This window comes from Tasmannia lanceolata, unplaced genomic scaffold, assembly GCF_043159265.1.
Source record: "Tasmannia lanceolata isolate RefF3 unplaced genomic scaffold, GAP_Taslan_0.1 ptg000037l, whole genome shotgun sequence".
NCBI lineage: Eukaryota > Viridiplantae > Streptophyta > Magnoliopsida > Canellales > Winteraceae > Tasmannia > Tasmannia lanceolata.
The window spans coordinates 61,861,907-61,887,332 of record NW_027518714.1 but is presented as its reverse complement, the minus strand read 5'-3'; the positions used below and the strand labels follow the sequence as shown (position 1 = coordinate 61,887,332).

General features: G+C 37.0%; 3 protein-coding genes across 3 annotated transcripts in view; 2 read left to right on the top strand and 1 right to left on the bottom strand.

The window, feature by feature from the left end:
• LOC143861245 (ALBINO3-like protein 2, chloroplastic) overlaps positions 1-25,426 on the top strand; it is a 97,768-nt gene that overhangs the window by 9,350 nt on the left and 62,992 nt on the right. The window lies entirely within an intron of this gene.
• Positions 13-24,536, top strand: LOC143861252 (ALBINO3-like protein 3, mitochondrial). The gene is made up of 9 exons (XM_077372195.1): positions 13-110; positions 15,886-15,987; positions 17,236-17,295; positions 18,263-18,310; positions 21,121-21,234; positions 21,489-21,602; positions 21,697-21,752; positions 22,472-22,559; positions 23,123-24,536. Exons 1-9 carry the CDS (start codon positions 36-38, stop codon positions 23,153-23,155), a joined length of 690 nt encoding a protein of 229 aa, XP_077228310.1. The 5' UTR covers positions 13-35; the 3' UTR covers positions 23,156-24,536.
• On the bottom strand, positions 5,392-8,296 carry LOC143861249 (potassium transporter 5-like). The gene is made up of 4 exons (XM_077372193.1): positions 8,071-8,296; positions 7,159-7,381; positions 6,180-6,428; positions 5,392-5,809 (listed from the first exon to the last, which is right to left on the bottom strand). The coding sequence occupies exons 1-4, from the start codon at positions 8,242-8,244 to the stop codon at positions 5,745-5,747; spliced, it is 711 nt and encodes a 236-aa protein (XP_077228308.1). The 5' UTR covers positions 8,245-8,296; the 3' UTR covers positions 5,392-5,744.

Genomic DNA, 25,426 nt, shown 5'->3' with positions numbered 1-25,426 from the left:
CACCGTTCTCAGGAAGGAGTTTCTGAGAACAGTTCATGCTGTTTCGAAAGGAAAGACGGGCAATTGGCTGTCCCTCAAATTTGTGGCTATTTGTGCCCTTCTGTATCCAGGTAATTCTCATCCCTTACCTCTCGATAAACATGTTACTTTTGTGCCCTTCTGTGTCCAGATTTCCATAAAGTTGAGCACAATCATTACTAGTGTATCTAGAACCTATGCTGCTCCAATGTGGCATGGGTACAGAGCAGAAACGGATACAACATGAATATGAATTTAACAGTTGACATTGATCTATCAGATAAATAATATATGGGTATATGACCACTGAAGTCTATAAGCATCCCGATCTTTTTTTTTTTGAATGGTAGAGAGTATTAATAATAGCGAAAGGAGACCGAGATGGTCAATACAGATAATACAAGATCGAAAAAGAAAACAAAAGAAATATCAAGGGGGGAGATAATCAAAACACTCCAAACTTTCTCTGGATACCCCATCTTTAGCTAACTTATCCGCTACCCCATAACCATCCCGATCTTGAACTACAAAAAACATTATCTGCTTCATCCACTTACCATTGCATGTTTTTCTTGTTTGGCATTACTTTGAATCTTTGGATTGAAAAATAGTAAAATTTGTTTTCATTTATCTAGTATCAAAATGGGGTTACCAATTTACGAATGGGCTTATCAAGTCACTTAAAATTGCCCAAGGGTACTAAAGTTTTGGAAGGGGGTTTTGAATTCTCTGGGGTTGGGGTTATCCAGTATCAAAATAGGGTTACCAAATTCCGAATGGGCTTATCAAGTCCCTTATGAACACGTTTTTACTTCCTGTTTTTTTTTTCACTCGTTCATTTTTACGTTTTTTTCTTTCTACCGTACGATTCATCTTCTTCATCCTCCATTGAAAGGGAGAAGGAGAAATGCAAAATCCTAAAACAAATGAAAAACAAAACCTAGATAATGAAAGATAGATGGGAATGAACTCACGTTTCAGATTTTCGAGTTTTCCCACCTCCAATGGTGGCTAAATGATGAAGATGACTGGTAAGGTAAAAAAAAAAACAAAGTTGAAAATGAAAGAGTAAAAAAAAAAAAGAAGGGAAAAGTGGAAAAGCAAAACGTGTTGGTTAAGAAAAGGGCATTTTCGTCTAGCTTTTAGTGACAAGACCTCTTTTGTCCCTCGTTGATAATTTCTGAAAAGCATGGGTCCGGTTGATAATTCCACCTAATTTTTGTCCCCCATCAGTAATTGATCCTTAAGAGTAAAGAAATCAAAGAAGGGAAGCTGATATGAGACAAAATGCCTGAATTTATTTGGTTTTGGTCACCGAAACCATTCTCATACTGAAATTTGAAACCATGCTTATGATCACGTCTATTTTACTTGCTAATATTTTCTCATGATCACAAGTCTATTTTGTCTCTAGATAAAAACTTGATTAGCCTCCAAAAAATTTGTATTCTTTGACCAGGTTCGACTTTGTAATCAGACCACGTAATCATCAAAACAATCACAAATAGTACAGAAATAAAAGGATGGCCATTCATTAATTATTTCAACCCTCTAGTCAAACAAAAGGGGGTTGAGATGCAATCATTTTAAGGAAAAGACAGGCAAAAGGATTGGAAATATCATTTTCCTATACATACGTTGGAAAATGGTATTCCCACCCCCTTTCCAAACATTTCCACTTATGTTGTTTGTCTTTAATACAAAAATAAATGGCAGATCCCAACCCTTTTGTTTGAACAAATGGAGGTGGAAATATCATTTCTCTATCCCTACATATACACGATATTTCCACTCTCTTTTTGCCATTCATCCTCTTTTATAATTTGAGGAAATGGAGTATGTGCAGCTGCACAGATAAGCTATCTGTGCATGGCTGCATATACCATAGTGGGGCCCGCATTTTTGGGGGATCCAAAGTATTCATTTGGAAGGCCCTTCCATGGATAGGCGTGTACCAAACATCAGCCCTATAGGATCATCCTAACCCAATCAAAGTTGGAGGAGGAAAATGGATAGACACTGTTTCTACCCATTTTTTCCCTCCACAAATGGCAGGGTTTGGATGTCTATTTTACTTGCAAATATTTTCCCATGATCACATGTCTATTTTGTCTCTAGATAAAATCTTGATTAGCCTCCAAGAATTTTGTATTCTTTGACAAGGTTTGTAACACCCAGCCCCAATGCTTGAACATGTTTTAACTACCTGTAATGGGTGTTATTATCAAATGGACTTAAGATTAATTTTATTGGAATGAGTGCCATTACCAATGTCAAGTTTAGGAATAATTACTTGGAAGTGGGTGTCTTTTTCAAATTGAAGCATTATGTTTAGGCAGGAGACATTGAAAATGGTAAAGGGTGCTATTATCATCAATGGAGTAAAGTCCAATTAAACACTTTTTACAAGGCTGCTCATTTTGGAAAGCAATTGACCGAATATAACACCTTCACTAAAGTTAAATTTGACCTTGAATAGAATCTTCCACTAGTGGGTAGGATGTATTAGGAAGCTCTATCATTTCAAGATGCAATCTTGGTAGGTTTCCTCCTATAGATTTTCATGTGAGCCACATCGTTTTGGACAGTTCCTATGGGGGAAATTTTGGGTTATCGTATCTATAGAAAAGAGCTGCTTCATAGGCTTATTGGAGGTCCTTGCTTCCATAGTTAGATGGGATTCCATTCTTATTAGAGGAAGAGAAGAAATCTGTTGGTAGTGGCTGACTCATTTTGGATTACCTTCTAGAAATAAGAGTGCCTTTATAGATGGAATGCAACCATTGAAAACCTCTACATTGGAAATAAGTGGTCGTGAGTTTTTTAAGGCTAGAAACCTTATAATTTTCCCCTTCTAACCCAGCCTTTGCAATGGAATTCCTTGCCACTTGTTGATTTCTTCTAAGATTTATAAGCTGCTGAAATTCACCCAGTAGTTCTTTATTCCAAGAAGACATCCCTCTGATCCAATTGAAGCCCTTGTTGTCCTTCATCATTTCGGATTTCGGCAACCTGCAAACAGATTATAAAAGCAATATTCTTGATAATGGATGTTCACTAATTGACTGAAGTTTTCTGTTACCATGGATCTCGCCCAAAATAACAGCCACAAGTTTCAACTGGGTGCTTCGCTAAAGGAAATTCTTAGAGTAGCGCTTAAGGTAGGTGATCCTACGCTATGTCAGTATATTATCAAATATTTACATTAGCTAAGTTGAAAGCTTTCTATTACAATTTTTGCATATCTACTCACTTGGAACTTGTTTTGGAGAAGATTCTCACTGGCCGTTTTTTAGCATGTCATTCTAAATAGTTGAATGTCATTATGCATGGTATCCTTTAGTCTTGAAATGTTTTCATTCCTATACATAAAAAGATTTATGAAGAACATGATTTTGAAAACTAGAATTCATGAAGCAAACAATTTGAAAAGCACTTTGTTTACGATATGGTTTTCATAGATTGGAATGGGGGGAGTCCCCTATGGCTTGAAGCTTTTACAAAATTTATGGCACGGTATTGCAAACATTAAATTGCTTCTCTCTATAATTGTATACAGTCTTGATATGGAATGGATTCCGCCAGTAAGGTTGATTTCTGGTGGGGATCTAGTGCCCAACCTACCAGTGGGTGAGTACACTGGACGTGATCACGTAGACCGGTCAAATTTTATCTGCCCGTAAGGTTGATATTGGGCGGCCAGTAGGGAGTCCTCTGGCTATTGATAATATTACATTGCGCACTTTTGGACCTGTGAGTCTTGCGAACGAGTGTTCGCCTTGGGTTACGCTACTTGCCAATAAGGTTAGAAATTGGCCACAGAGAAGACTGTTAAGTATTTGATTTCTAAGTGGAAAAACTGCAAAACCAAGTGTTTAGAAATATATATTCTTAGTCATTGATTTCAAGGCGGAAAACTACATAACCGAGTGGTTGGAACCTTTTTTTGTAAAAGAATGTATTTTTCTTATGTAGCTTATGTAGAAATGATTTTCTTGCTTCCTATCAATTTCTGCATTGGCTAAATTTCTATAGCATGTTACTTCTTTTCCCGCACCTACATTGTTTTCGTTTTCCTATTAGCTGGCTTGGATTTGGAAAACCGGCTGGGCTGTTAGCTCATTATGTGGTTTAACAATTTTCAGATTCAGAAGGGCGGCAGTAGACTTGCTGAGATCAGGCACTTGGATTGGAGCTTAGGAGATTCTTGCTTTATTTCATTAATCCAGTTAGAGACTTTTGTTATTTTATTAAGGTGACTGTTATCGAATGAGTATTGTTGGATTTAGATTTATAGACCTATATATGTATTTCCTTTGAGCCTTAATTGAGACTAAAATTTCCGCAATTATTAGTCGCTCTGAATGTTGAGAATAGTTGATTGTAAAGGAGCCTTGCATGCTTGTAGGGGCGACCCTATGGGGATGCAGCGGCTGTCACGTGCGCCTTACCTCGAATTCTGGATTCGGTATGTGACAAGGTTCGACTTTGTAATCAGACCATGTAATCATCAAAACAATCATAAATACTACTGAAATAAAAAAGATGGCCATTCATTAATTATATCAACCCTCTAGTCAAACAAAAGGGAGTTGAGATGCAATCATTTTAAGGAAAAGACAGGCAAAAGGAATGGAAATATCATTTTCCTATACATATGTAAGCAAATGATATTTCCACTTATGTTGTTTGTCTTTAATAAAAAGATAAATGGCAGATCCCAACCCTTTTGTCTGACTTTTCCTGAAAATAAATCCATTTTAGGACGTGATCAAAATAAGGAGAGTTGAGATGGAACCATTCTAAGGAAAAGACAAGCAAAAGGAGTGAAACTATCATTTTCCTATACATATGTAAACAAATGATATTTCCACCTCCTTTCCAAGCATATCCACTCCTTTGGCCTTTCTTTTCCAAAAAACGTGGCTTCGTTTTTCAACCCTTATGTTTGACTATCCCTGAAAATAAAGCCATTTTTTTTTGGAAGTGACAAACAGAAGGGGTTGAAAATCTTGAAAAACAAAGCCCTTTCCAATTGTTTTCTTGCGTTTTTCTTAGTGCCCGCAGTTCTTTTGAGACTGGTTTGGGCATCTTTATTATTATTTAACTTATTAAAACAAAAAGGGGTGAATGTTTGGTGCATTTCCTTTATTTTATGTGAGAAAGTACCTTGACTCAAGGAACCAGTGGACTCAAAGCAGAAAGCACTGCATGGCAAACAGTTCATTTAGTGATTCTTACTGGCCAAATATTCTCAAATTTCAATACCCAACTACACCTCTACAAATAAGTCATTGACATGAAGTCATCGATGCTGAAACTAACCCAACATGAATATTTTTTAATTACAATGACTAAATTACTAGGCACTCGACAGAGTAGAAAACTTGCAGTAGAAATGAATATTCTACAGAAATGAAATACAACAAATTTGATCAAAAGATGAGAAAAGAAGGTAAAACTTTCAGAGTCCAGTAAGAAAATTTTGTGACTAATATTAGGCAAGTGATATGTTCACCCCTTTTCTTCCCCCCTACTCTAGTGTATTGATTACTACTCTTTTTACACTACAAGGAGGTGGTCCAATGAAAAAAAAGAGGGTGAATATATCATTTCCCCTAATCTTCAAAACAATTGCTAGAGAGATAAAACGACAATAAACTCGATCAATCCCAATAAGAAGATTTTTTGACTTTTGTCTCAATGGATCAAGAATGTTTTGATCTTCACAAAATAAATGCTATAGAGACACAAGATTTTATCAGAAAGCTTGCAGTAGAAGTGAATAATCCTGCACATGTAAAATGAAATAAATTTGATCATATATGATGACAACGGTAAATTTCAAAGCCCAATAAGGAAATTTTGTGACTAATATTATTGTCTCAATCGGTCAAAAACTGCTTTTATCTTCACAAAAATTACTAGAGATAAAAAGACAATAAATTCGATCAAAAGATTATAAGAAAAGGGTAAAAACCAAAGCCCAATAAGAAGATATTGTGACTACTCTTATTGTCTCAATGGATCAAGAAGAGATGAAACAACAATAGATATGATGAAAGAATGATCAAAGTAGGGGAAATCCACAACCCAATAAGAAAAATCATTGATTGGTATTACTGTCTCAATGAACTAAGAAAGGTTTGATTTGAACTCACCAGAGATGCATGGAGTAAGAATCCCATCTCCCATGACATTCGAAGTCCCTAGGATAGTGATAAGCAGAAGCATAACTTTAACCACTTTGCTGTGTTCTAGAATTTCTTTTATCTTTTGTGCCCTCTTGTTTTGCTTTGATGGTGTGTCCAGTTTGTAGTTGGAGAGTTCCAGGTCCTCCCTTTGCTGATTTGGAATCAAGCTCACCTTTGCATAACGACATACTAAGGAATAGAGAGCGAATGTCCCACCTACAAGAGAATGCTTCTCAATCCATGCCAGCCTAAATTACTACAAATTTTAGAAATTCAATCAATTAGCCCAAAACTTCAATCAAGGGCTTGCAAAATTCGATAACCATACACAAAAAAAAAAAAACTTGATGAAATTTCCGCAATGTCAATAAGATTTCTCATTCCTCAGTCGTCGATTGGATTTCTCAATAGAGTACAAATGGCTTCCTGAGCTGATCAGTTCCAGTCATAGTTCCATTAAGATTATGGAATAATTCGGCCAGGCAAATACTAAAATAAACGGAAAAATTAAATAAAATTAGTGTGTTTTCTATTAAAAATTTAAAAGATATTCTAAATTTGGATACATTGTCAATTGAACCTCTGTTTCTTTCGACGTAAAATGGGCGTAAAGCAAATTTTATGGCCATCTTTAAGTCGAAAAATAGGCGTGCAATTTATTTTAGGCCTAAAATACAATTATCAATCCCATCTGGGTTTTAACAGACAAATGATTTCATGCTGGATATTGGATTTTTTTGCGTGAAATTAGAAAAGAAAATTGGGTTTAAATCAGAAAATTCTTATTTAATTAAAAAAAAAATAGCATTTAAAAAAATGCAAATAGTTTCTCTTTTATTAGAGAAAAAATACTCCAAATTGGCTACAATAATTCCATTCCAAGCTAGTGTAATAAAAAAAAGCTCGAGTGAGCAAATAGAGGCAGTTGTTGGAGGAATGAACTTACCATTGCCATTGTCATTAGCCCACAGAACAATAAAGACATATTTTAATAAGGGACTGAGAATAAGGGTGTAGATAATGAGAGATAAGACCCCTAATATGTCCTCTTTGTCTTTGATCCCGTGAGGGAAAGTACTTGCATACACATAGAGTGGAGATGTCCCTATGTCCCCATAAACCACTCCAATGCTCTGAAATGCCAAACTTAATGTGGTTCCCCAACTCAACTGTTTCACAAACAAAAAGTAATTTCAACAAATTAGATACCCAAAACAAAATTCTGTGAAATGAACAGGAAAATTTTAAGCAAGGGAGCTGATATCAGCACCCCCTTATTTCTATAGTAGCACCTCTCCTCTTATATATAATTTCATGTATTGGGTTATTGCTAGCTTGTTGGGAATTGCAACAGGAATGAGGTAAGTGTAAAAGTACAAAAGAAAGGAGTGCCAGTATCAAATTATGAGAGTATGGATATCAGCGCCCTTTCAGAAATTACTCAGAATATTGGTATCAGTGCAACATTAAAGAGAGTTTTTTTTTTTTTTTTTTTTTTGCACACTTCTGAGATAAATGGGAGCTTAATAAGAGGTAGTTTTTTTTTACAAAGATCAATTAGACAAGCAATTCTGTATGGTTCTTTTGTAAGGAATCAAAGTTATTCACCTAATTCTCTAATGAAACAAAGGAAGACAAGAAAAACAACCATGGGTAAGCTCTCAAACCTTTGCCCATTAATGAGATAAATGGGAGACTAAAACAATGTTTTTTTGTATGGTTCTTTTGCAAGGAATCAAAGATATTCGCCTAATTCTCTTCTGAAACCATCTACTCGATCTTTGGGTTTTTGTTTTTACAAAAAAAAAAAAAAAAGAACATAAAGAAAGAAAGAGCAACCATGGGTAAGGTCTCAAACCTTTGCACCATGACCATGGGTCTGAACATTTGAAACTCGTCCTGCCTCGAGATTGAACGAGTCTACACGAAGCTTCCCCCATGAGAATTTCCTATCTTTGAGAGTTTTCTGTGGCTCTAAGCTCTCTATTCCTTCATCTTTTTCTGCCTCATTTGCTTGAACTAAATCAGCCATTATTCCAACTTCCAAGTCTTCGGTTTCTATGCCTTGGCTTTCTGTCTCTCTATCAGCTTCTAATTTTATAGTAAGAAAACCAGAGAACCCAGCTGAACTATACTTAAAATAATGCCACGTGTGTTAGGGTGGTGGCCAGAACAACTAACACCGCGTAAAATTAAGCCTGATCCGGAAAACAAGGTTTTGAGTTAGAGAAGAATTAACAGAAGTAAAACAGAGAATAAGGAAACAAAAAACGGGGTTAAGGCAAATCCACATTCTGTGACTCGTATTTGTAATCGAAGTGCCCTCTCCATTTACGTATTATGCTTCTTCTCAGACCATAATAAATCAAACGGGAGTCACGGGGTCATGACCATTTTCGTGAATCTAGAGTCAAAAGTTTCACTGTATCAAGGAATAAGTGAACGTAAGTACAAAGATCAACGGCTCATAGAGATTTTCAAAAGGAGGTTGTTTTCATAACCCAAGGGCTAGAATTAAGTGGGGAGGGTGCATTGAGAAGAAACATTCGGAATTTCTGATAGGGGACCTCCTACCTATAACGTAGCCCAAAAATTAAACATTTTAATCATGCACTGAATGGTCTTTTTTGGCTATCCAATATTGACCTCTAAAGATAGGGGTGTCAGGGGGGACTCAAATACTTCATTAAATCCAAAGGATATGAACTTTAATATATTTGATCCGAATATCCGGATCCGAGATTCGTATCCTAGGGTTTGAAATTGTTTTGGATCCTAACCCATTATGAGGATGGGGCGTCCTAGATCCGAATATAAACCGATCTATGTTTTGTAATGACAAGGAGAGATGGGTGCACAATGGATAGCCCAATGGGTCCGAACTTTAATGAATAGGACTTGTGCACAACTGTTGGATCCATATACTAAGATCCGAAATTACTTTGGATCATGACCCAGACGTAGCCACAAAATCCGACGGAGAGTCCTAGATCTGAATACAAGTAGGACACTCAAGGGATGGTCCAATTTGGAATGGATTGTGACCCGGCCTCAAAAAATAAGATCCTAAAAGCATTGATAAGGATTAGACTGATAAGGAATTTGAATAGATCATGACTAAGACATAGGTGAATCCGATCAGAAGAAGATTCATTGATACCCAAGACAATCAAAAGGGGTGGAATGCTGGAAAACGGGTGGAAATATCATTTCCCCTCATTCATAAATGATACCCGGCCAAGACAATCAAAAGGCGTGGAATGCTGGAAAAGGGGTGGAAATATCATTTCCCCTCCTTTTTTTATGAATCTTAAACAAACATTTAATGATCCCAGGTACCTAAACAGCAGGCCATCCAAGGTGACGTCTATTACATGAATGGTTTATATTGGCTAGCTTGATAAATTACAACACCTATTCTATTATAATCTTAGGCTTATGGCATTATCATATAATAATATTTTAGTGTACTGAAATCCGCAGTACCATATTTTGATAATGTCACTACTCACTTTGTTGTACGCTCTTCTGATTGGATGTTGATAGTATCCTGATTATTAACAGCAGTTAAAAGCTATGTAACACAGAGTGAGCGGTGACAATACCAAAATATCATAGTGTGGAAATCAATACCCATATTTTAATATTCTGCACTTATTTTTCTAAAGATACCAATAGTACTCCTATTTTAATGAGAAATTTCTGTAGACTTTTTATTGTCCCCTATGTGTATTTTTCATTAATAATTCAATTTCTTATTATTTCTTAGCATAAGATTAGGGGTGTAAACGAGCCGAGCCGAGCCGAGCTTGGCCAGGCTCGGCTCGTTAAGCTCAAAAGCTCGGCTCGGGCTCGGCCAGGCTCGCGAGCCTTACCGAGCTCGGGTTATATTAAGTTCACACCCCTCATCTTCCCTGGACAGCCCTATCTAGTGTAATTTGACTACTTTTTTTACACTATAGGGGGTGGTCCAAGTAACAAATGGGGTTCCAAAAATGAAGTGACATATTTTGCCTCCCCCTTTCACTCCCTGGATAACCCTTTTAGTGTATATATTAATATAATATATATATATATATATATATATATATATATATATATATATATATATATATATATTTAAATATATTAAATTCTTAACGAGCCTTAACGAGCCGAGCCTGGCCTAAATCGGGCTCGGCTCGTTAAGGATTCGAGCCGAGCTCGAGCGAGCTTTCGAGCCCGAGCCAAAATTGACACCCTTGCCAAAATTGACACCCTTACATAAGATCGCTTTCTCGGGCTTCTTTTATTGAATTCTTTTTTGTTTTTATTGTGGTTTGTCGCAGTCACTGAAATATCTATTGGGTATTTAGTAATTTATCATCAGAAAATGGCGTCTATAAAATGCTTGTATTTTGTGAAACATCTTATTATTAATTAGAGTTGTATTGCTATATAATGTGGTATAAAAGTTATATATCAATAATATTTTATTTAATTCTTTTTTTGTTTCTTTCCTAATTGGTTGAAAACAACAAAAGAATGAATCATATTAAGTAAATAATAAAAACCGATAGAATTAGTCAATTAAGTAATTAATTAAAATAATTAAGTAATAATGGAGATAATGTCTAGTAAACATTATTATAGATTGAAAATTTTGAAAAAATAACTTTAATTTAAAATTTATATTTATATTTTTAATATCAAGCAGTTTTGAACTCAGGATCTTTGCTCGGATACCATGTGAAACAATCAATTTCTCCAAAAGCTTAAGCTGTTGGAGATGGAGTTGTCTAATCTTCTAAAATACTAAATGCAAGTAATGTTGACCAAACTATGTGGATGAGAATTATGTAGTAAAATGAAATATTCAGTGGGAATTTAGAGAATGAGAAAAAGTAACAGAATAATACAATTAAGAAAGCAAAGAAGTGTGCATCTCAATTTAACAGAAGGTGAATGCTTTTGATTCTAAAGTAAAAGTAAAGAAGTTTTACTTACCTAAACAAAAAGTGGGATTTGCTAGCATCCAGGCATTTCGCGGATGGGCTGTTGCATGTGAGGGCAGCCGCACAGGCTCACTTTTCAGCAGTTTTTGTCTTCATTCTTTGCATGTAAAATAAGGCCTCTCAAATCAGTAATGTGATAATATAAAATCAAAAGTTAAATTTTAACACATTATTGACTAAACATGATTAATAATAAGGAAATATTTATAGAATGATTAATACTAAAATCAAATAAATGGGAATAAAATTTATAAACAAACAAATAACGGGAATAATAAAAACATGCATAGTTGATAAGGGTTTACTATTTTTCTAATTGTCACAGTTCGTCATTCTGACCATCTATGGCGGATTTATCAATGATGGGGAGGGATAAATGGAGGCCTCGTGTGAAGATCATAAATTTACCAGCTATGTGATGCGATGATCCAGTGTGAAAAAATTTATACTGTGGTCTGTGGATAATAGTTAAAAGGAAAAATTGTTAAAAAAATGCAAAGTTTAGGTGATATTGTCAAAATATGGTACGTTTGTTTTTTTTCTAATTCAGGGGTTGTCAGTTACGGTGGAGGAGAGATTTGGACTAAAATACTCCTCTACCTCTTTTTTCCCTCCACTTTCTTGCACTTATCCCTATGCACTACGTACCCCCTTCTTCTTCCTCCCTCAAGGCTTATGAAACTTGGAAAACATCATGGCATGGAAGGTTTTTGAAGGTTGCCATTAACCTACTACCTTCATCTTCCAAGGCTTCAAAAAAGTGGGAAACGCCATGTAAGGTTTTTGATGCTTGCCATTAACTAACAACTTTCTCTTCCTCAAGGCTTAAAAAACGTGGGAACTCTATCCAAGGTTTTTTAAGGTTGCCATTTATACTACTAGGGAATCACATTTTATACCTCGGAACCACTAAGGAACCGCATTTTATACCCCGGAACCACTAGAGAACCACATTGTATACCACGGAACCACTAGGGAACCACATTTTATACCCCGGAACCACTAGGGAGCCACATTTTATACCCCGGAGCCACTAGGGAACCACATATTATACCACGGAACCACTAGGAAACCACATTTTATGCCCCGGAACCACTAGGGAGCCACATTTTATACCCCAGAGCCACTAGGGAACCACATATTATTCCCCGGAACCACTAGGAAACCACATTTTATACCCCGGAATCACTAAGGACCCACATTTTATACTTCGGAACCACGAGGGAACCAAATTTTATACTCCGGAACTACTAGGGAACCACATCTTATACCACGGAACCACTAGGGAACCACATTTTCTACCCTGGAACCACCAGGGAACCACACTTTCTACCCCAAAACCACCAGGGAACCACATTTTATACCACGAAACCACATCTTATACCACGAAACCACTAAGGAACCACATTTTCTACCCCAGAACCAACAGGGAACCACATATTATACCCCGGAACCATTAGGGAACCACATCTTATACCACGGAACCACTAGGGAACCACATTTTATACCCTGGAACCACTAGGGAACAACATCTTATAACATGGAACCACTAGGAAACCACATTTTATACCCCAGAACCACTAGGGAACCACATTTTCTACCCCGGAACCGCTAGGGAACCATATTTTATACCCCGGAACCACTAGGAAACCACATTTTATACTCCGGAACCACTAGGGAACCACATCTTATACTACGAAACCGCTAGGGAACCACATTTTATACGCTGGAACCACTAGGGAGCCACATTTTAATACACTGGAACCACTAGGGAGCCACATTTTAATACACTGGAACCACTAGGGAACCACATTCACCCCGGAACCACTAAGGAATCACATTTTCTACCCCGGAACCACTAGGGAACCACATTTTCTACCCCAAAACCACTAGGGAACCACATGTTATACCACGGAACCACTAGGGAACCACATATTATACCACGGGACTACTAGGGAACCACATTTTATACCCCAGAACCACTAGAGAACCACATTTTATACCTCGGAACTACTAGGGAACCACATTTTATACCCCGGAACCACTAGGGAACCACATTTTATACCACAGAACCACTAGGGAACCACATTTTATACCCCGGAACCACTGGGGAACCACATTTTATACCTCGGAACCACTTGGGAACAACATCTTATACTACGGAACCACTAAGGAACCACATTTTTACCCCGGAACCACTAGGGAACCACATTTTCTACCCCGGAACCACTAGGGAACAACATTTTATACCCCGGAACCACTAGGGAACCGAATTTTATACCCCAGAACCACTAGGGAATCACATCTTATACCACGGAACCACTAGGGAACCACATTTTCTACCCCGAAACCACCAGGGAACCACATTTTCTACCCCGGAACACTAGGGAATCACATTTTATACAACGGAACCACATCTTATACCACAGAACCACTAGGGAACCACATTTTCTACCCCGGAACCACTAGGGAACTACATATTATACCCTGGAACCACTAGGAAATCACATCTTATACCACAGAACCACTAGGGAATCACATCTTATACCACGGAACCGCTAGGGAACCACATTTTATATCCTAGAACCACTAGGGAACCACATTTTATACCCCGGAACCACCAGGAAACAACATCTGATACCACAGAACCACTAGGGAACCACATTTTATACCCCGGAACCACTAGAGAACCATATTTTCTAACCTGGAACTACTAGGGAACCACATTTTATACCCCGGAACCACTAGGGAGCCACATTTTATAACCCGGAACCATTAGGGAACCACATTTATACCCCGGAACCACTATGGAACCACATTTTATACCTCGGAACCACTAGGGAACCACATTTTGGTTCGGACTTCCGAACAAATCTTCGGATTTCCGAATGGAAGCCAGTAGAAATGGCAAATCTACTGGTTTCCGTTGGAAATCCGAAGGTTGGTTCGAACTTCCGACTCGGAAGTCTGAAACAAACGTCAGAAATCCGACGGAAACCAGTAGAACGAGAGCTTTATCTCGTTGGCAATTAAGTTTTTTTTTTCAAAACTACAATGGCAATGGAGCTTTATCACCTTGTAAATGTAGTTTTTTTCAGCACTGCGATGGCAATAGAGCTTGGAAATGTTGGCAATTGAGTTTTTTTTCAAAACTACAATGGCAATGGAGCTTGGAAACGTTGCCAATGGAGTTTCAGGCTGGAAGGCTTGTGGAAGGCTTAGGGAAGAAGAAGAAGGGGGTAGGTGGTGCATAGGGATAAGTGCAAGAAAATGGAGGGAAAAAAGAGGTAGGAGGGGTATTTTAGTCCTAATCAGGAGGGGTATATCTCTCCTCCACCGTACCTGACAGCCCATCTCTTAGAAAAAAACAAACTACCCTCTTTTGACAATATCACCTAAACTTTGCATTTTTTTTAACAATTTTCCCAAGTTAAAATAATGATCAAAGGCTAAAACAGTTTTTTTTTTTAGGCAAAGAAAGTGAAAAGAGACTTTAGAAAAAGAAGTAGGAAGGTTCCAAACGGCAATCATATGGATCTCATGAGAGAGACCTTGGCAAGACTTTCTATTATAGTAAAGGGAAATGATATATTTGCCCTTTTTTTACTTAGGACAGCCCCTCTACTAAGTCATAAGTACACTAGAGGTGGCTGTCCCAAGTAAAAGAAAAGGGAGCAAATATAACACTTCCCTATATTAAAAATTGTATTGCAAGGTGACCCAAGATCTCTAAAGATTCTACGGATCTTTTCCTTTAAGTATTTTTTTATTTAAATACATTTGTCGTTAATTTGTCGAGAATATATATTGGTGCTCGATTCTTAAAATAAATAAACAATTAGCAAAATAATATTAACAAATAATACAAGTATTAGCAAAATAAAATTGGCAACTTATCCTAATAAAATGGTTTAAATACATCTATAATATGGGATTTGATAGGAACCAGCACATAAAGGCATTTTCCGGCTGGCTGTTGCATGTGAGAGCAGCTAGCTCAGATGAATTAAAAAAAATAAGACAAAATCTGCTGAAAGGTGAGCCTGTGTGGCTGCTCTCACATGCAACAGCCAGCCGTGAAATGCCTTTCTGCGATGGTCCCTAGCAAATCCCCTATAAATCTAAATAAGCTTAAATAATGACCTTTTCGTCGGGTTAGATCCACATCGCTACATGCCACCGACCTTGTGACTTTATAGAAATCTAACTCTTAATCTAAAAATCAAATTTAAAAACTGCTTTGATGTCTGCATAGTGAAAATTGCAAAAAAAACCAGAGAATGAAGTTGATGTCTTCTTCCTTAGATAAAAGTCTTGAATCCACAAGGGAAATAGGAAAACGCATATCGCGTTCAATGAGAAAGAGTTGATATGATTTCATTTTGGGTTACAATGTTATATATATTACAGACTCCTAAAAGTTTAGACTTGACCATTTATAGTAAATTTTCCCAAAAGATAATAAAAATCTAAAAATAATCATAGTACAATTCATGCTCAAGTCACGGGGCGTTGGCTCTTTGGCATAAAGTCACGGGTACAATTCTGGAAGGAGAAGCATACAATACAGCATTTTGAACTCTTTGGAACTGTCAGGAATATGTTACCTTGGCATTGGAAAATAGTTAATTGCTTTGTCTCCCTTTATTTTTACGGGCTTGCTAATAATTTTGTTTCAGGGTGGCATGTTGTGGTTCCAAAACTTAACTGAATTCCCACATGGTGTCTTAGGTCCTATTTTTCCAATATTGATCGCTTGCCTACATTTCATGAATGTTCAGGTATTTATATATTCACCTCTTTTTTTCCTTAAAGTTGAACTTGAGCTATGTTTTATCGACCCTTCAAAAATATTGCCATATTGTGTCGGTATATATTGGATTGGATACCTGTGCTCACCACTAAACGATCTTGGCATGGCAAATAAAATTCATATGTAGTGACATTATGACCTTTGAAAATTTGCAGTTTTTATATATCATACATTCGTATATACACGGATAAGCAAGATATTATACATGGTATTTATGTTTTATGTGATCTGACACCATGTTCTTTTTCTGGACTTCATACAATTTAGAATGCATATCAAGCCATTTAAATTGGAAAACATACAGGTTACCTCGATAAATGATATGTACCAATTTGATATGGGAATTTCTGTGTCCTTTATATTCTTTTGAACATTAGTTTCTTTCTATATTTCAAGGCAACTGATATATACACAACTTGTTTTGATTAATACAACACCCCCCTTTATTTTGAAGTTTTCCCTTTGGCAGTTGAAAGTTGAAACGATCACCAAAGAAGTTTGTTTTAAGGAGAAATGTTATCTATACACTCAAAGTAGCATGTTTATCGTCTAAACATATTCATAAATCCCCTTCTTGGGAATTTCTCGGCTAGTGTACATGGTATTTATGCGTTATGGGAATTTCTCGGCATGTGTAGCCAACAAGATTTATGGTTGCTTTGTTGTAAAATTTCTCTTCAGTTACATCATAAAATGTGATAATCTAGTTTCGTAACTTTTTCTTCACTAATTATACTAGGTTGTACTGGAGAGAGGGAACTTCAATTGTTGATAATTACCGACTAAATTTAAAATATACAGAGTAGTTGTTCTAGGCATTTTAGGTTGCCACCACCTCATCTCCATCTCTGTCTCAGAAATAACTTTGTAGCTACCAAGTCCTTGCAATCTTAGCCTTCAACTTCCTTACAAAAAACACAATTCTAATTTTCTAGTCATATGTTCTTTTTCCTGGATTAATTCAAGACCCCCACCATCATCTCCTTTGACCTGATGAGCATGTAGAAAGTATGTTGATGACATCTGTGTTTTCTTTTCTCAGTGATTGCTATTCTACTGATGGTAGTGGCATGATATCGATATTGTTTTTATTGATGTTTACTGGTTTAATTCATCTCAAGACTTGAAAGATGTCTTGAATTGTAATTTGATTTATATTCACTTTGATATTTTCACTTAGAGAAGACATGGCTTAACTTAATTTTATTGTCTCTAGATTTCTTTCAGGAATACTTCACTTGGAAGCTTTCCTGGAGTGATTGGCTTATTAGCAAGAGTGAGTGTTAATTCTTTTAATAAATCTGATCTTCCTATTGTTTAAAGGCATTTTGCTAGGGCATTTTGCGAAAAGGCATTTTGCGGCTGACTTTTGCATCTCTCATGCAAAAGTCAGCCGCGAAATTCCTTTCCACAAAATTTCCTAGCAAATCCCTTGTTTAAATTAAGGTTCCTGTAAATAGTGGATTTATGCTTTGAGGAATGTTAAAGTGAAGGGTAACCTTGCAAGAATCAGCCACAAGGGCGACCCATTGGATCCATGTCACCAAAGTGCATTTATAATGGCGCTGAAAAACATAGAAGAAAAGGAATGATAAATGCACCTTGATGATGTGGATCAAATGGGGGTGCCCTTGCTGCTGAATTTTGAAAGGGCGCCCTTCAGTTTATCCTATGATTTAGCCGACACTTCTAATTTATTGCTGACACACGTGTCCAGCCGTGTCCGACACGACACGCGTGTCCACCCGTGTCGACACTCCTTTGGACACTTTTCAATGTATTGCGATAAGTGTTAGACTTTAATGTGGGTGTGTGGACATGTTTTTGTGCCGTGTCGAGTGTGACATTTTGTTTTATTATTGCATATTGTGTTTACCTCTTTTATTATTAACTCCAATTCTCCATGCTTACCTGCATTTCTTTTGCTGTTTTCTTTCAGCTTCATTGCTTTCCACACATATTGTGGAAAGTTTATTAAGGAAAATCTTGAATGGATTTATTCAATTGTTTGCAAACATATTTGATGATGGTGATGATGCATTAGATGAATGATAAAGACCCCTGGAAAAGTTACTTTTACGATGAAATATAAAAATACTAAAGGTTTGGTTCATATGTTTTGCTTGGCGTTAGTAGCTTATTTTTTGTTGTTCTCAAGCTACTGATTCATCCAAACATCATGGAATTCTTTTCCCCAAGGGTATGACCACAGACTTACATGCTTGATTCTTTTTTTTTTTCAGGGGAGTTTAGTCTATTGGCTGACAAACAGTTCATTGAATGTGGTTCAGGTTTGTTCTCACACTTTGGCTTATATGCTTCAAGTCAAAACTTCAATGGTGAGATAAAAGAATCATGGGAAGACCTGCATCATGCGTGATGCTAGTTGTACCCCCTTTTATGAATTCATTTTCTATCGCTGTATGTCCCAATGTATTTGAGTGAGTGAAGCCAGCATGACTTTTGACTAGAAGTTAAGTTGTCATCTAGTATTGGAAGAAGTATCTTAAAGGGCTTGACTTTTTCCTTGCCTAGTGGATGACAATGAGGCAATCCTCCTTGATGAGAATATGATGTCCCAAAAAACAAGTAGCATGGCTGATTAGTAGACTTATTAGATAAAACAGGGAAGAAAATAAATAAACATGAAAAATGTAAAAAATTGTCCCAATATCTGAAATTCTTCCTCAAGATGGGGCATGGATATTAATCATTCCTAGCTTGCTTCAGTATACACAATTTGTTGTCTCCAGTAGTCTTCTTGAACATTACAGTGAATTGAAATTTTGACTTGATGGATGTAGTTGTCTTCTCTTTATTTGTTACTTTTTCTTGAACATTAATGACAGTCAACTTCTACATGCTTTGTTCTCATTTTTTTGGTGGATTGTTTTCACATTAAACTGAACTGGAATATATCTTTGGTTGGCTAATTGTTGCCAATGCATACATGTAAGAACTTGAATTGCAATCCTAATCTTCCTTAACAGATTCTTCAAACACATCATCTTCTCTGTAGTTTATTCCATGGCTTTATGCTCAGCCTTGACACTTACTGCACCGCTTCACTTCCCTTCTTAGTTTTCCATTTAAAATGGTTACCAGCTAGAAAGAGATATTACCCTCTAGCATAACCTCTATACCAGGAGATCCTGTTCTATCGACACTTGAGGGAATGCTAAAATACATGGATGACCATGAGGTGAGTAAGAATGCCAAGTATCTTGGAATTTTGTAGAACACCTTTGAGTAGTTTGGGGAGAATGCACTAATTGCAAGCATGCTTTAGCCTTGATATTATGATTGATCAATTTTACAACAAGCTTCTGATACTATCTTTGGTCTTCCAAGTGCTCTCCATCTTTTGGCGTAAGTTGGTGGTTTAGTTCAATTGTGCATCAAGCTGCTCTGATCCAAGTTCACCCGTTTCTTCTAAAAGTTAAAAGAGCATACTTCAAATGCAAATGATATTCATCTTTGAGATTTGGCAACATGAATGCCAAAAGAATATCTAAGGGTTCATGGTCCTTTTATTTTTTTTAATCAAAAACCATTCCCAAGGGGTGTTTCACCTCCTGAATGGAGATAGTCATTTCTACTTGCACAATTATTGTCCACACAAACAACACTGTGATACATTTATTTCTTCTCCTTTCATATGGTAAGTTGGGTTACTCATCTGAAATCCAAGCCTCAAAACGATACTGCTCAACTTCTCAAACAAGGCACTAGAGGATTGTTTTAATTTGTAATCAATATATTGCTTTTTTTTAGATGGCTTCTATTCTCTTTTTTTCCCTTTTTGAAAGATGACATTTATTAATGAAATAAAAACCGAGCAGGGGGCAAGATGTCCCCAGCCGGAGCACGGCCCAAACAGCCTGCGACCATTGCTTCAGAGGGATACAAAACCAACAGTAGACACTACCCATCCCCAGCCCCCATTACATTCTCCGGAAGTAATGGGGGCTTCTATTCTAGTATTCTGGTTTGTTATTTGTTGTCTGGAATGCTGTCATTGCAATGTTTGAAAATCTATGGTTTTAATGACATCTTTAATTGCTCAAGCTCATTTACTCACCTTCATTCAATGATGACTTGGTGTTTCCCATTTGGCCAAAGTGTACCTCTCCATAGTAGGCCAAGCCCATGATATCTTCAGCCATGACTTAATCTCATCTATAAGACAATAAAACCACAGTGGAGCATAAAGTGTTATGATCATTACATCGAGTTCCCTTCGCAACACATACATGTCCAAAATTTGCACACCATCACAAATTAGGTGATTCCATGGCTGATGTGCACAAAAAATATTTTGATATCTGCACCCCATGAGCCATAACATAGCATGTGTTGCTTTGATGCACCTTGATTGATTTGTGCTTCCTCCATGTTTTCTGTCCAAGTATGGAATTACAATCATAGTTTTAAATTTCAGCCGAAATCCGAAATTTCGGCTGAAATATTTCAGTTTCGGTCCATCCAAATAATGTGGCCCCCCATGTTTGTGAACTCTGCTTATATAAGCTGACATGTGTTGCTTTGATACACCTTGATCGATTTGTGCTTCCTCCATGTTTTCTGTCCATGTATGGAATTACAATCATAGTTTTAAATTTCGGCCGAAATATTTCGGTTTCGGTTTGGACCGAAACTGAAATTACATTGAATCGGATTTTTACATGAAATCCCCAAATTTTCGCCGAAATCTGAAATTTCAACCGAAATTTTCGTTTTTCACCCCTTATTTACAAAAGTTCTACCGAAATGTAAAAGATTTCCACCGAAATTACCAAAATTTCCACCGAAATGGCCGAAATCTCCACCGAAATTTTGTACTTTTCGGTGGAAATTAAGAAAACCGAAATTTTTGTCAAATTTTTACATGATTTCGGCCGAAATCTCCACCGGTGGTGGCCGAAATTGACATTTAAAACCTTGATTACAATGATGCACCCATTAGGATATCTATGCGTCATTTCCTCTTGGGTTACTGCCTTACGCATATCTTTTGCTCGACGCTTATTGAAGTTCCTACGATGCTTCGCCAAATTTAAAAGCATTTTCTAACTACATTTTCACACAATGGATTTTGCAGCAACTGTCTCTCAAGCATCCTTACATTCTTAAGCAGTTGGGGTTACCTGCAAGAAATGTTCCACAGGAGCATAAAATGTCTACAGAAAATCTTCCCCCTGCTAAGCCATTTCATGTGAGTAGTAAAAAATCAAAACCCATCATCTATCATGTGAAAATGCTGAGGCCCTGTTCGTTTGAGATTATGGAAACCGATGGTGAGCCCCAAAACTGATTATTGGACTCAAAATTAATGTAATTTTGAGTCCAATAATCGGTCTGGGGGCTCACCATCGGTTATCATAATCTCAAACAAATGGGGCATAAATAAAAATTGTGATTTCCCACAAATACTGTTTTCATTACTTTTTCAAGAAATGGATTTTGTAGCCACTATCTCTCAAGCATCCTTATAATCTTCAAAAGTTGGGGCTGCCTGCAACATCTCTTCCATTGGAGCATAAAGCTCCTACAGAAAATCTTCCACCTGATGAGCTCCTTGCTGTGAGTAAAGAAGATGAAAATGCACTCTCTATAGCATGAATTCTAAATAAAATTGTAAAATACCACTTTCATCTGTTTTTGATACTTTCTACAGGTTGCTCTTCAACACTTGGATATGGGGCATCAAGATGAGGCACTTCCCTTGCTACGGTAACATGATTTCTCTCACTTCCACCCGTTGCTTAAAACTCATACAAATACATGACTTACAAATGCATTGTTCCACCGGCTGCTTAGACTTGTAAAAGCACTTTTCTATTATGCTAAATGAGCAATATTATACTAAATGACTCACAAATGCATTGTTGAACAGGAAAATATACTACAAATGTTTAGAGAAGAAATGCATAGCAGAATTTGTCATATGTTTTAGGAAGTTAACTATATTGTTTATTGTATAAAATTATATTTTCAATTATTTATTGTTTCTTTGTTTGTGATCTACACGATTACTTGTCATTCCATCATGTCCATGGTATCATGTTTTTTATTTTGGATTTGAATTCAGTAAAGTTCTATATGGTATGAGGATTTGTGACAAGGTCAAGCTCAAGTATTTAGTCGAATCCCCCAACATATGGGTTGAGGGGTACTAATATTGAGAGAAGATGAGCGTAAGGAACTTAGAAACATGGTGTGTATCTCCATTCGTAATGTGAATGTGAATAACATTGCATGACGATGATGATCTCTCTCTCTCTCTCTATATATATATATATATATATAGAGAGAGAGAGAGAGAGAGAGAGAGAAATCTAATATAGTGCGCTGAAGTGTTAGTGATGTTTCTTATTGGTGCATTTAGGGTGGGCCCAACATAAAACGAGAAACCCCATTTCGTATGTGAAAAACCCAAAACGCTACTCTAGGGTTTGTAGTCCGACGAAAGCCCTTCTTCCCTCCGACGAAAGCCCTCCGACGGATTCCCTCCTTCGCCGACGGCGTCCCTCATCCCAGGTTAGTACCATTTTAATTTTTTCTTCCCTTCAAACCTTTTTTTTTTCTTCCCTTCAAACCTTTTTTTTTTCTCTTTCCTTCCATACAAGAAGAGAAGGAGAAAATCTGATTTTTTGATGAAATATCCATGAAAAAATTGAGGAAGGAGATGATGGTGAAATCAGATGGGGTTTTCTTGTGTGGTTTTCTTGGGTTTTTTTCTGTTTTGGGTTTTCATGGTAGAAGAAGGAGATGATGGTGTTTTCAGAAAGGGGTTTTTCGTTTTACACATGTTTTTTATTAATTTTTTAGGTGAAATATCTATGAAAAATCTGATTTCGTATGTGAAAAAACCCAAAAATGAATTTTGTACTTAAAAATGGAGTTTTATCTAGGGTTGCTTCCTTTGGGATCTGTTGCTAATTTTAGAAATTCAGGTTCTTGTTTTTTCTCCTTATTTTATTTTACTTATATTCTTCCTTCTGATTGCCTCAATAGAGTTTTTGGTTATGTCATCGAAATATATTACTTCTGTACACTTCTCGGGTCTTGATTAAACTTTTCCCTTTTGTGATTGAACTTAGGTTAAATACAAAGATCTTCTTATAGGCATTTGATCAAACAGACTGTGGGTTGGTTGTACGCAAAAATCTATGACGGGTGACTAGAAAAACTCTTCCAATTGCATTTGTCATGGCCGGATCCATATAAGTTATTATTGCAGCAGCTGCTTTACCATGCATGCATGTCAACCACTGTTCAAATAACCAACTGAAGGTTTCCTCTATCTCATCAGCTAACAGGGCACATCCGAATAGGGTCGACTGTCTATGATGGTTCACTCCCGTAAATGGTGCAAATGGCAGAGATAACCTATTGGTTTTGTAAGTGACATCAAATACAATGACATCGCTGAGTGTCATGTAAGCATCTCTAGCCTTAGCATCAGCCCAGAACATAGATCGGAAGGTCCCATCCGTATCCAACTCTATCGATAAAAAGAAATTCGGGTCTTCTGATCGCTTATTTTGGAGATGGTTGGCCACTAAGACAGCTTCTTGGCTTATATTGTCCACCCTTTTTTTTCTCAAATGAGAAGCAACTTGATCAGGTGTTACCACACCTGATATTCCATCGTTTGTTGAATTAATGGCCTTTGCAATCCTCGCAGCCGGCATCTGAGTCTCATCGAGACGGTCAATCAACGTCTTAACACTGTCACTCTTACTGAATCTATTATGGAAACGGTGCATTTGCCTCTTAAGTGGGGAGGTCAGAATATGAGAATGAATGTCATCAAAGGTGGTCACTACCCACTTCCCATCTCTTAGTTTTATGATCATCTTAACTCTGCAATTCAATCTGACAGCTCGTCGTTCGCTCCTTTCCTTACCATCATCCACTTTCCTTACCTTATACTTTTTCATCCCTTCTCTATCACACACAAATTTCCTTGAGTTCACATTATTTGTTTTTTTAGAACTATTTGTACTGGATTTCCGTAATCCAAAACCAGTAGCCAGTGCATAAGAATTGTAGAATTCAAAGATAGACATCCAATCATCAAACTCTTGGTTCAGAAACGGCTTATTCACACTGCTATTCTCACTAGCAGCCTTATTGGGCGTACTACCACCCTCATCTTCGTCATTCATATCAGTATCTGGCCATTCTATATTATCGTCAATCAGATTAACCCCATCACCACCCCTGTCATCAACCACAATAAGACCATGGGCGTCAACTTCTTCAATACCTAACCCGGAGGCTTGCGAGAAAGCATCATCAACAAAACCAGACTGTGCACGGTCATTATCCTCGATACGTAATCCACACGGTTACGAAGATGTTGGTTCCATTTTCCTAGTAATTGAAAGAAGAGAAAAATAAGAATGTACCCGCATTATAAATAACGATAAGACAGCTGGTTTTTTGGGTAAAATATGGAATTTTCACACAGAAAAATAGGGTTTTTCTGTGTGAAAATTCTTCTGCAAACTTGACTGTTTTTCTGTGTGAAAATTCTTCTGCAAACTTGACAAAGGGCTCTTTGTAGCAGAAACGTTAGAGATACTAGAGAGACTCTTCGTCCACCATTTCTCCTGCTAAATGAAAGGGAAAAAAATAAGAAATTATATGATGGGTGGGTCACTGTAGATGATCGATACCCGTCCATTTGTTCAGCCTCAATGTAAATAGGTTGTGACCCATAAATCATATCCATAGGATGATCTTAACCCTCATTTCTATTCTGGGTATGAAGGAAAAAAAACAAAAAAATCGGACTAACCTGGACGGAGGAGAAAAACAAGAACCTGAATTTCTAAAATTAGCAACAGATCCCAAAGGAAGCAACCCTAGATAAAACTCCATTCTTATTTACAAAATTCATTTTTGGGTTTCTTCACATATGAAATCAGATTTTTCATGGATATTTCACCTAAAAATCAATAAAAAAACATGTGTAAAACGAAAAACCCCTTCTGAAAACACCATCATCTCCTTCCTCTACCATGAAAACCCAAAACAGAAAAAAACCCAAGAAAACCACACAAGGAAACCCCATCTGATTTCACCATCATCTCCTTCCTCAATTTTTTTATGGATATTTCATCAAAAAATCAGATTTTCTCCTTCTCTTCTTGTATGGAAGGAAAGAGAAAAAAAAAAGGTTTGAAGGGAAGAAAAAATTAAAATGGTACTAACCTGGGATGTGGGACGCCGTCGGCGAAGGAGGGAATCCGTCGGAGGGAAGAAGGGCTTTCGTCAGAGTACAAACCCTAGAGTAGCATTTTGGGTTTTTTTTGAAAGAGAGAAGGTTTTCTCGAAACAGTATGCGTTGGGTTTTTTCACATACGAAATGGGGTTTTTCGTTTTATGTTGGGCCC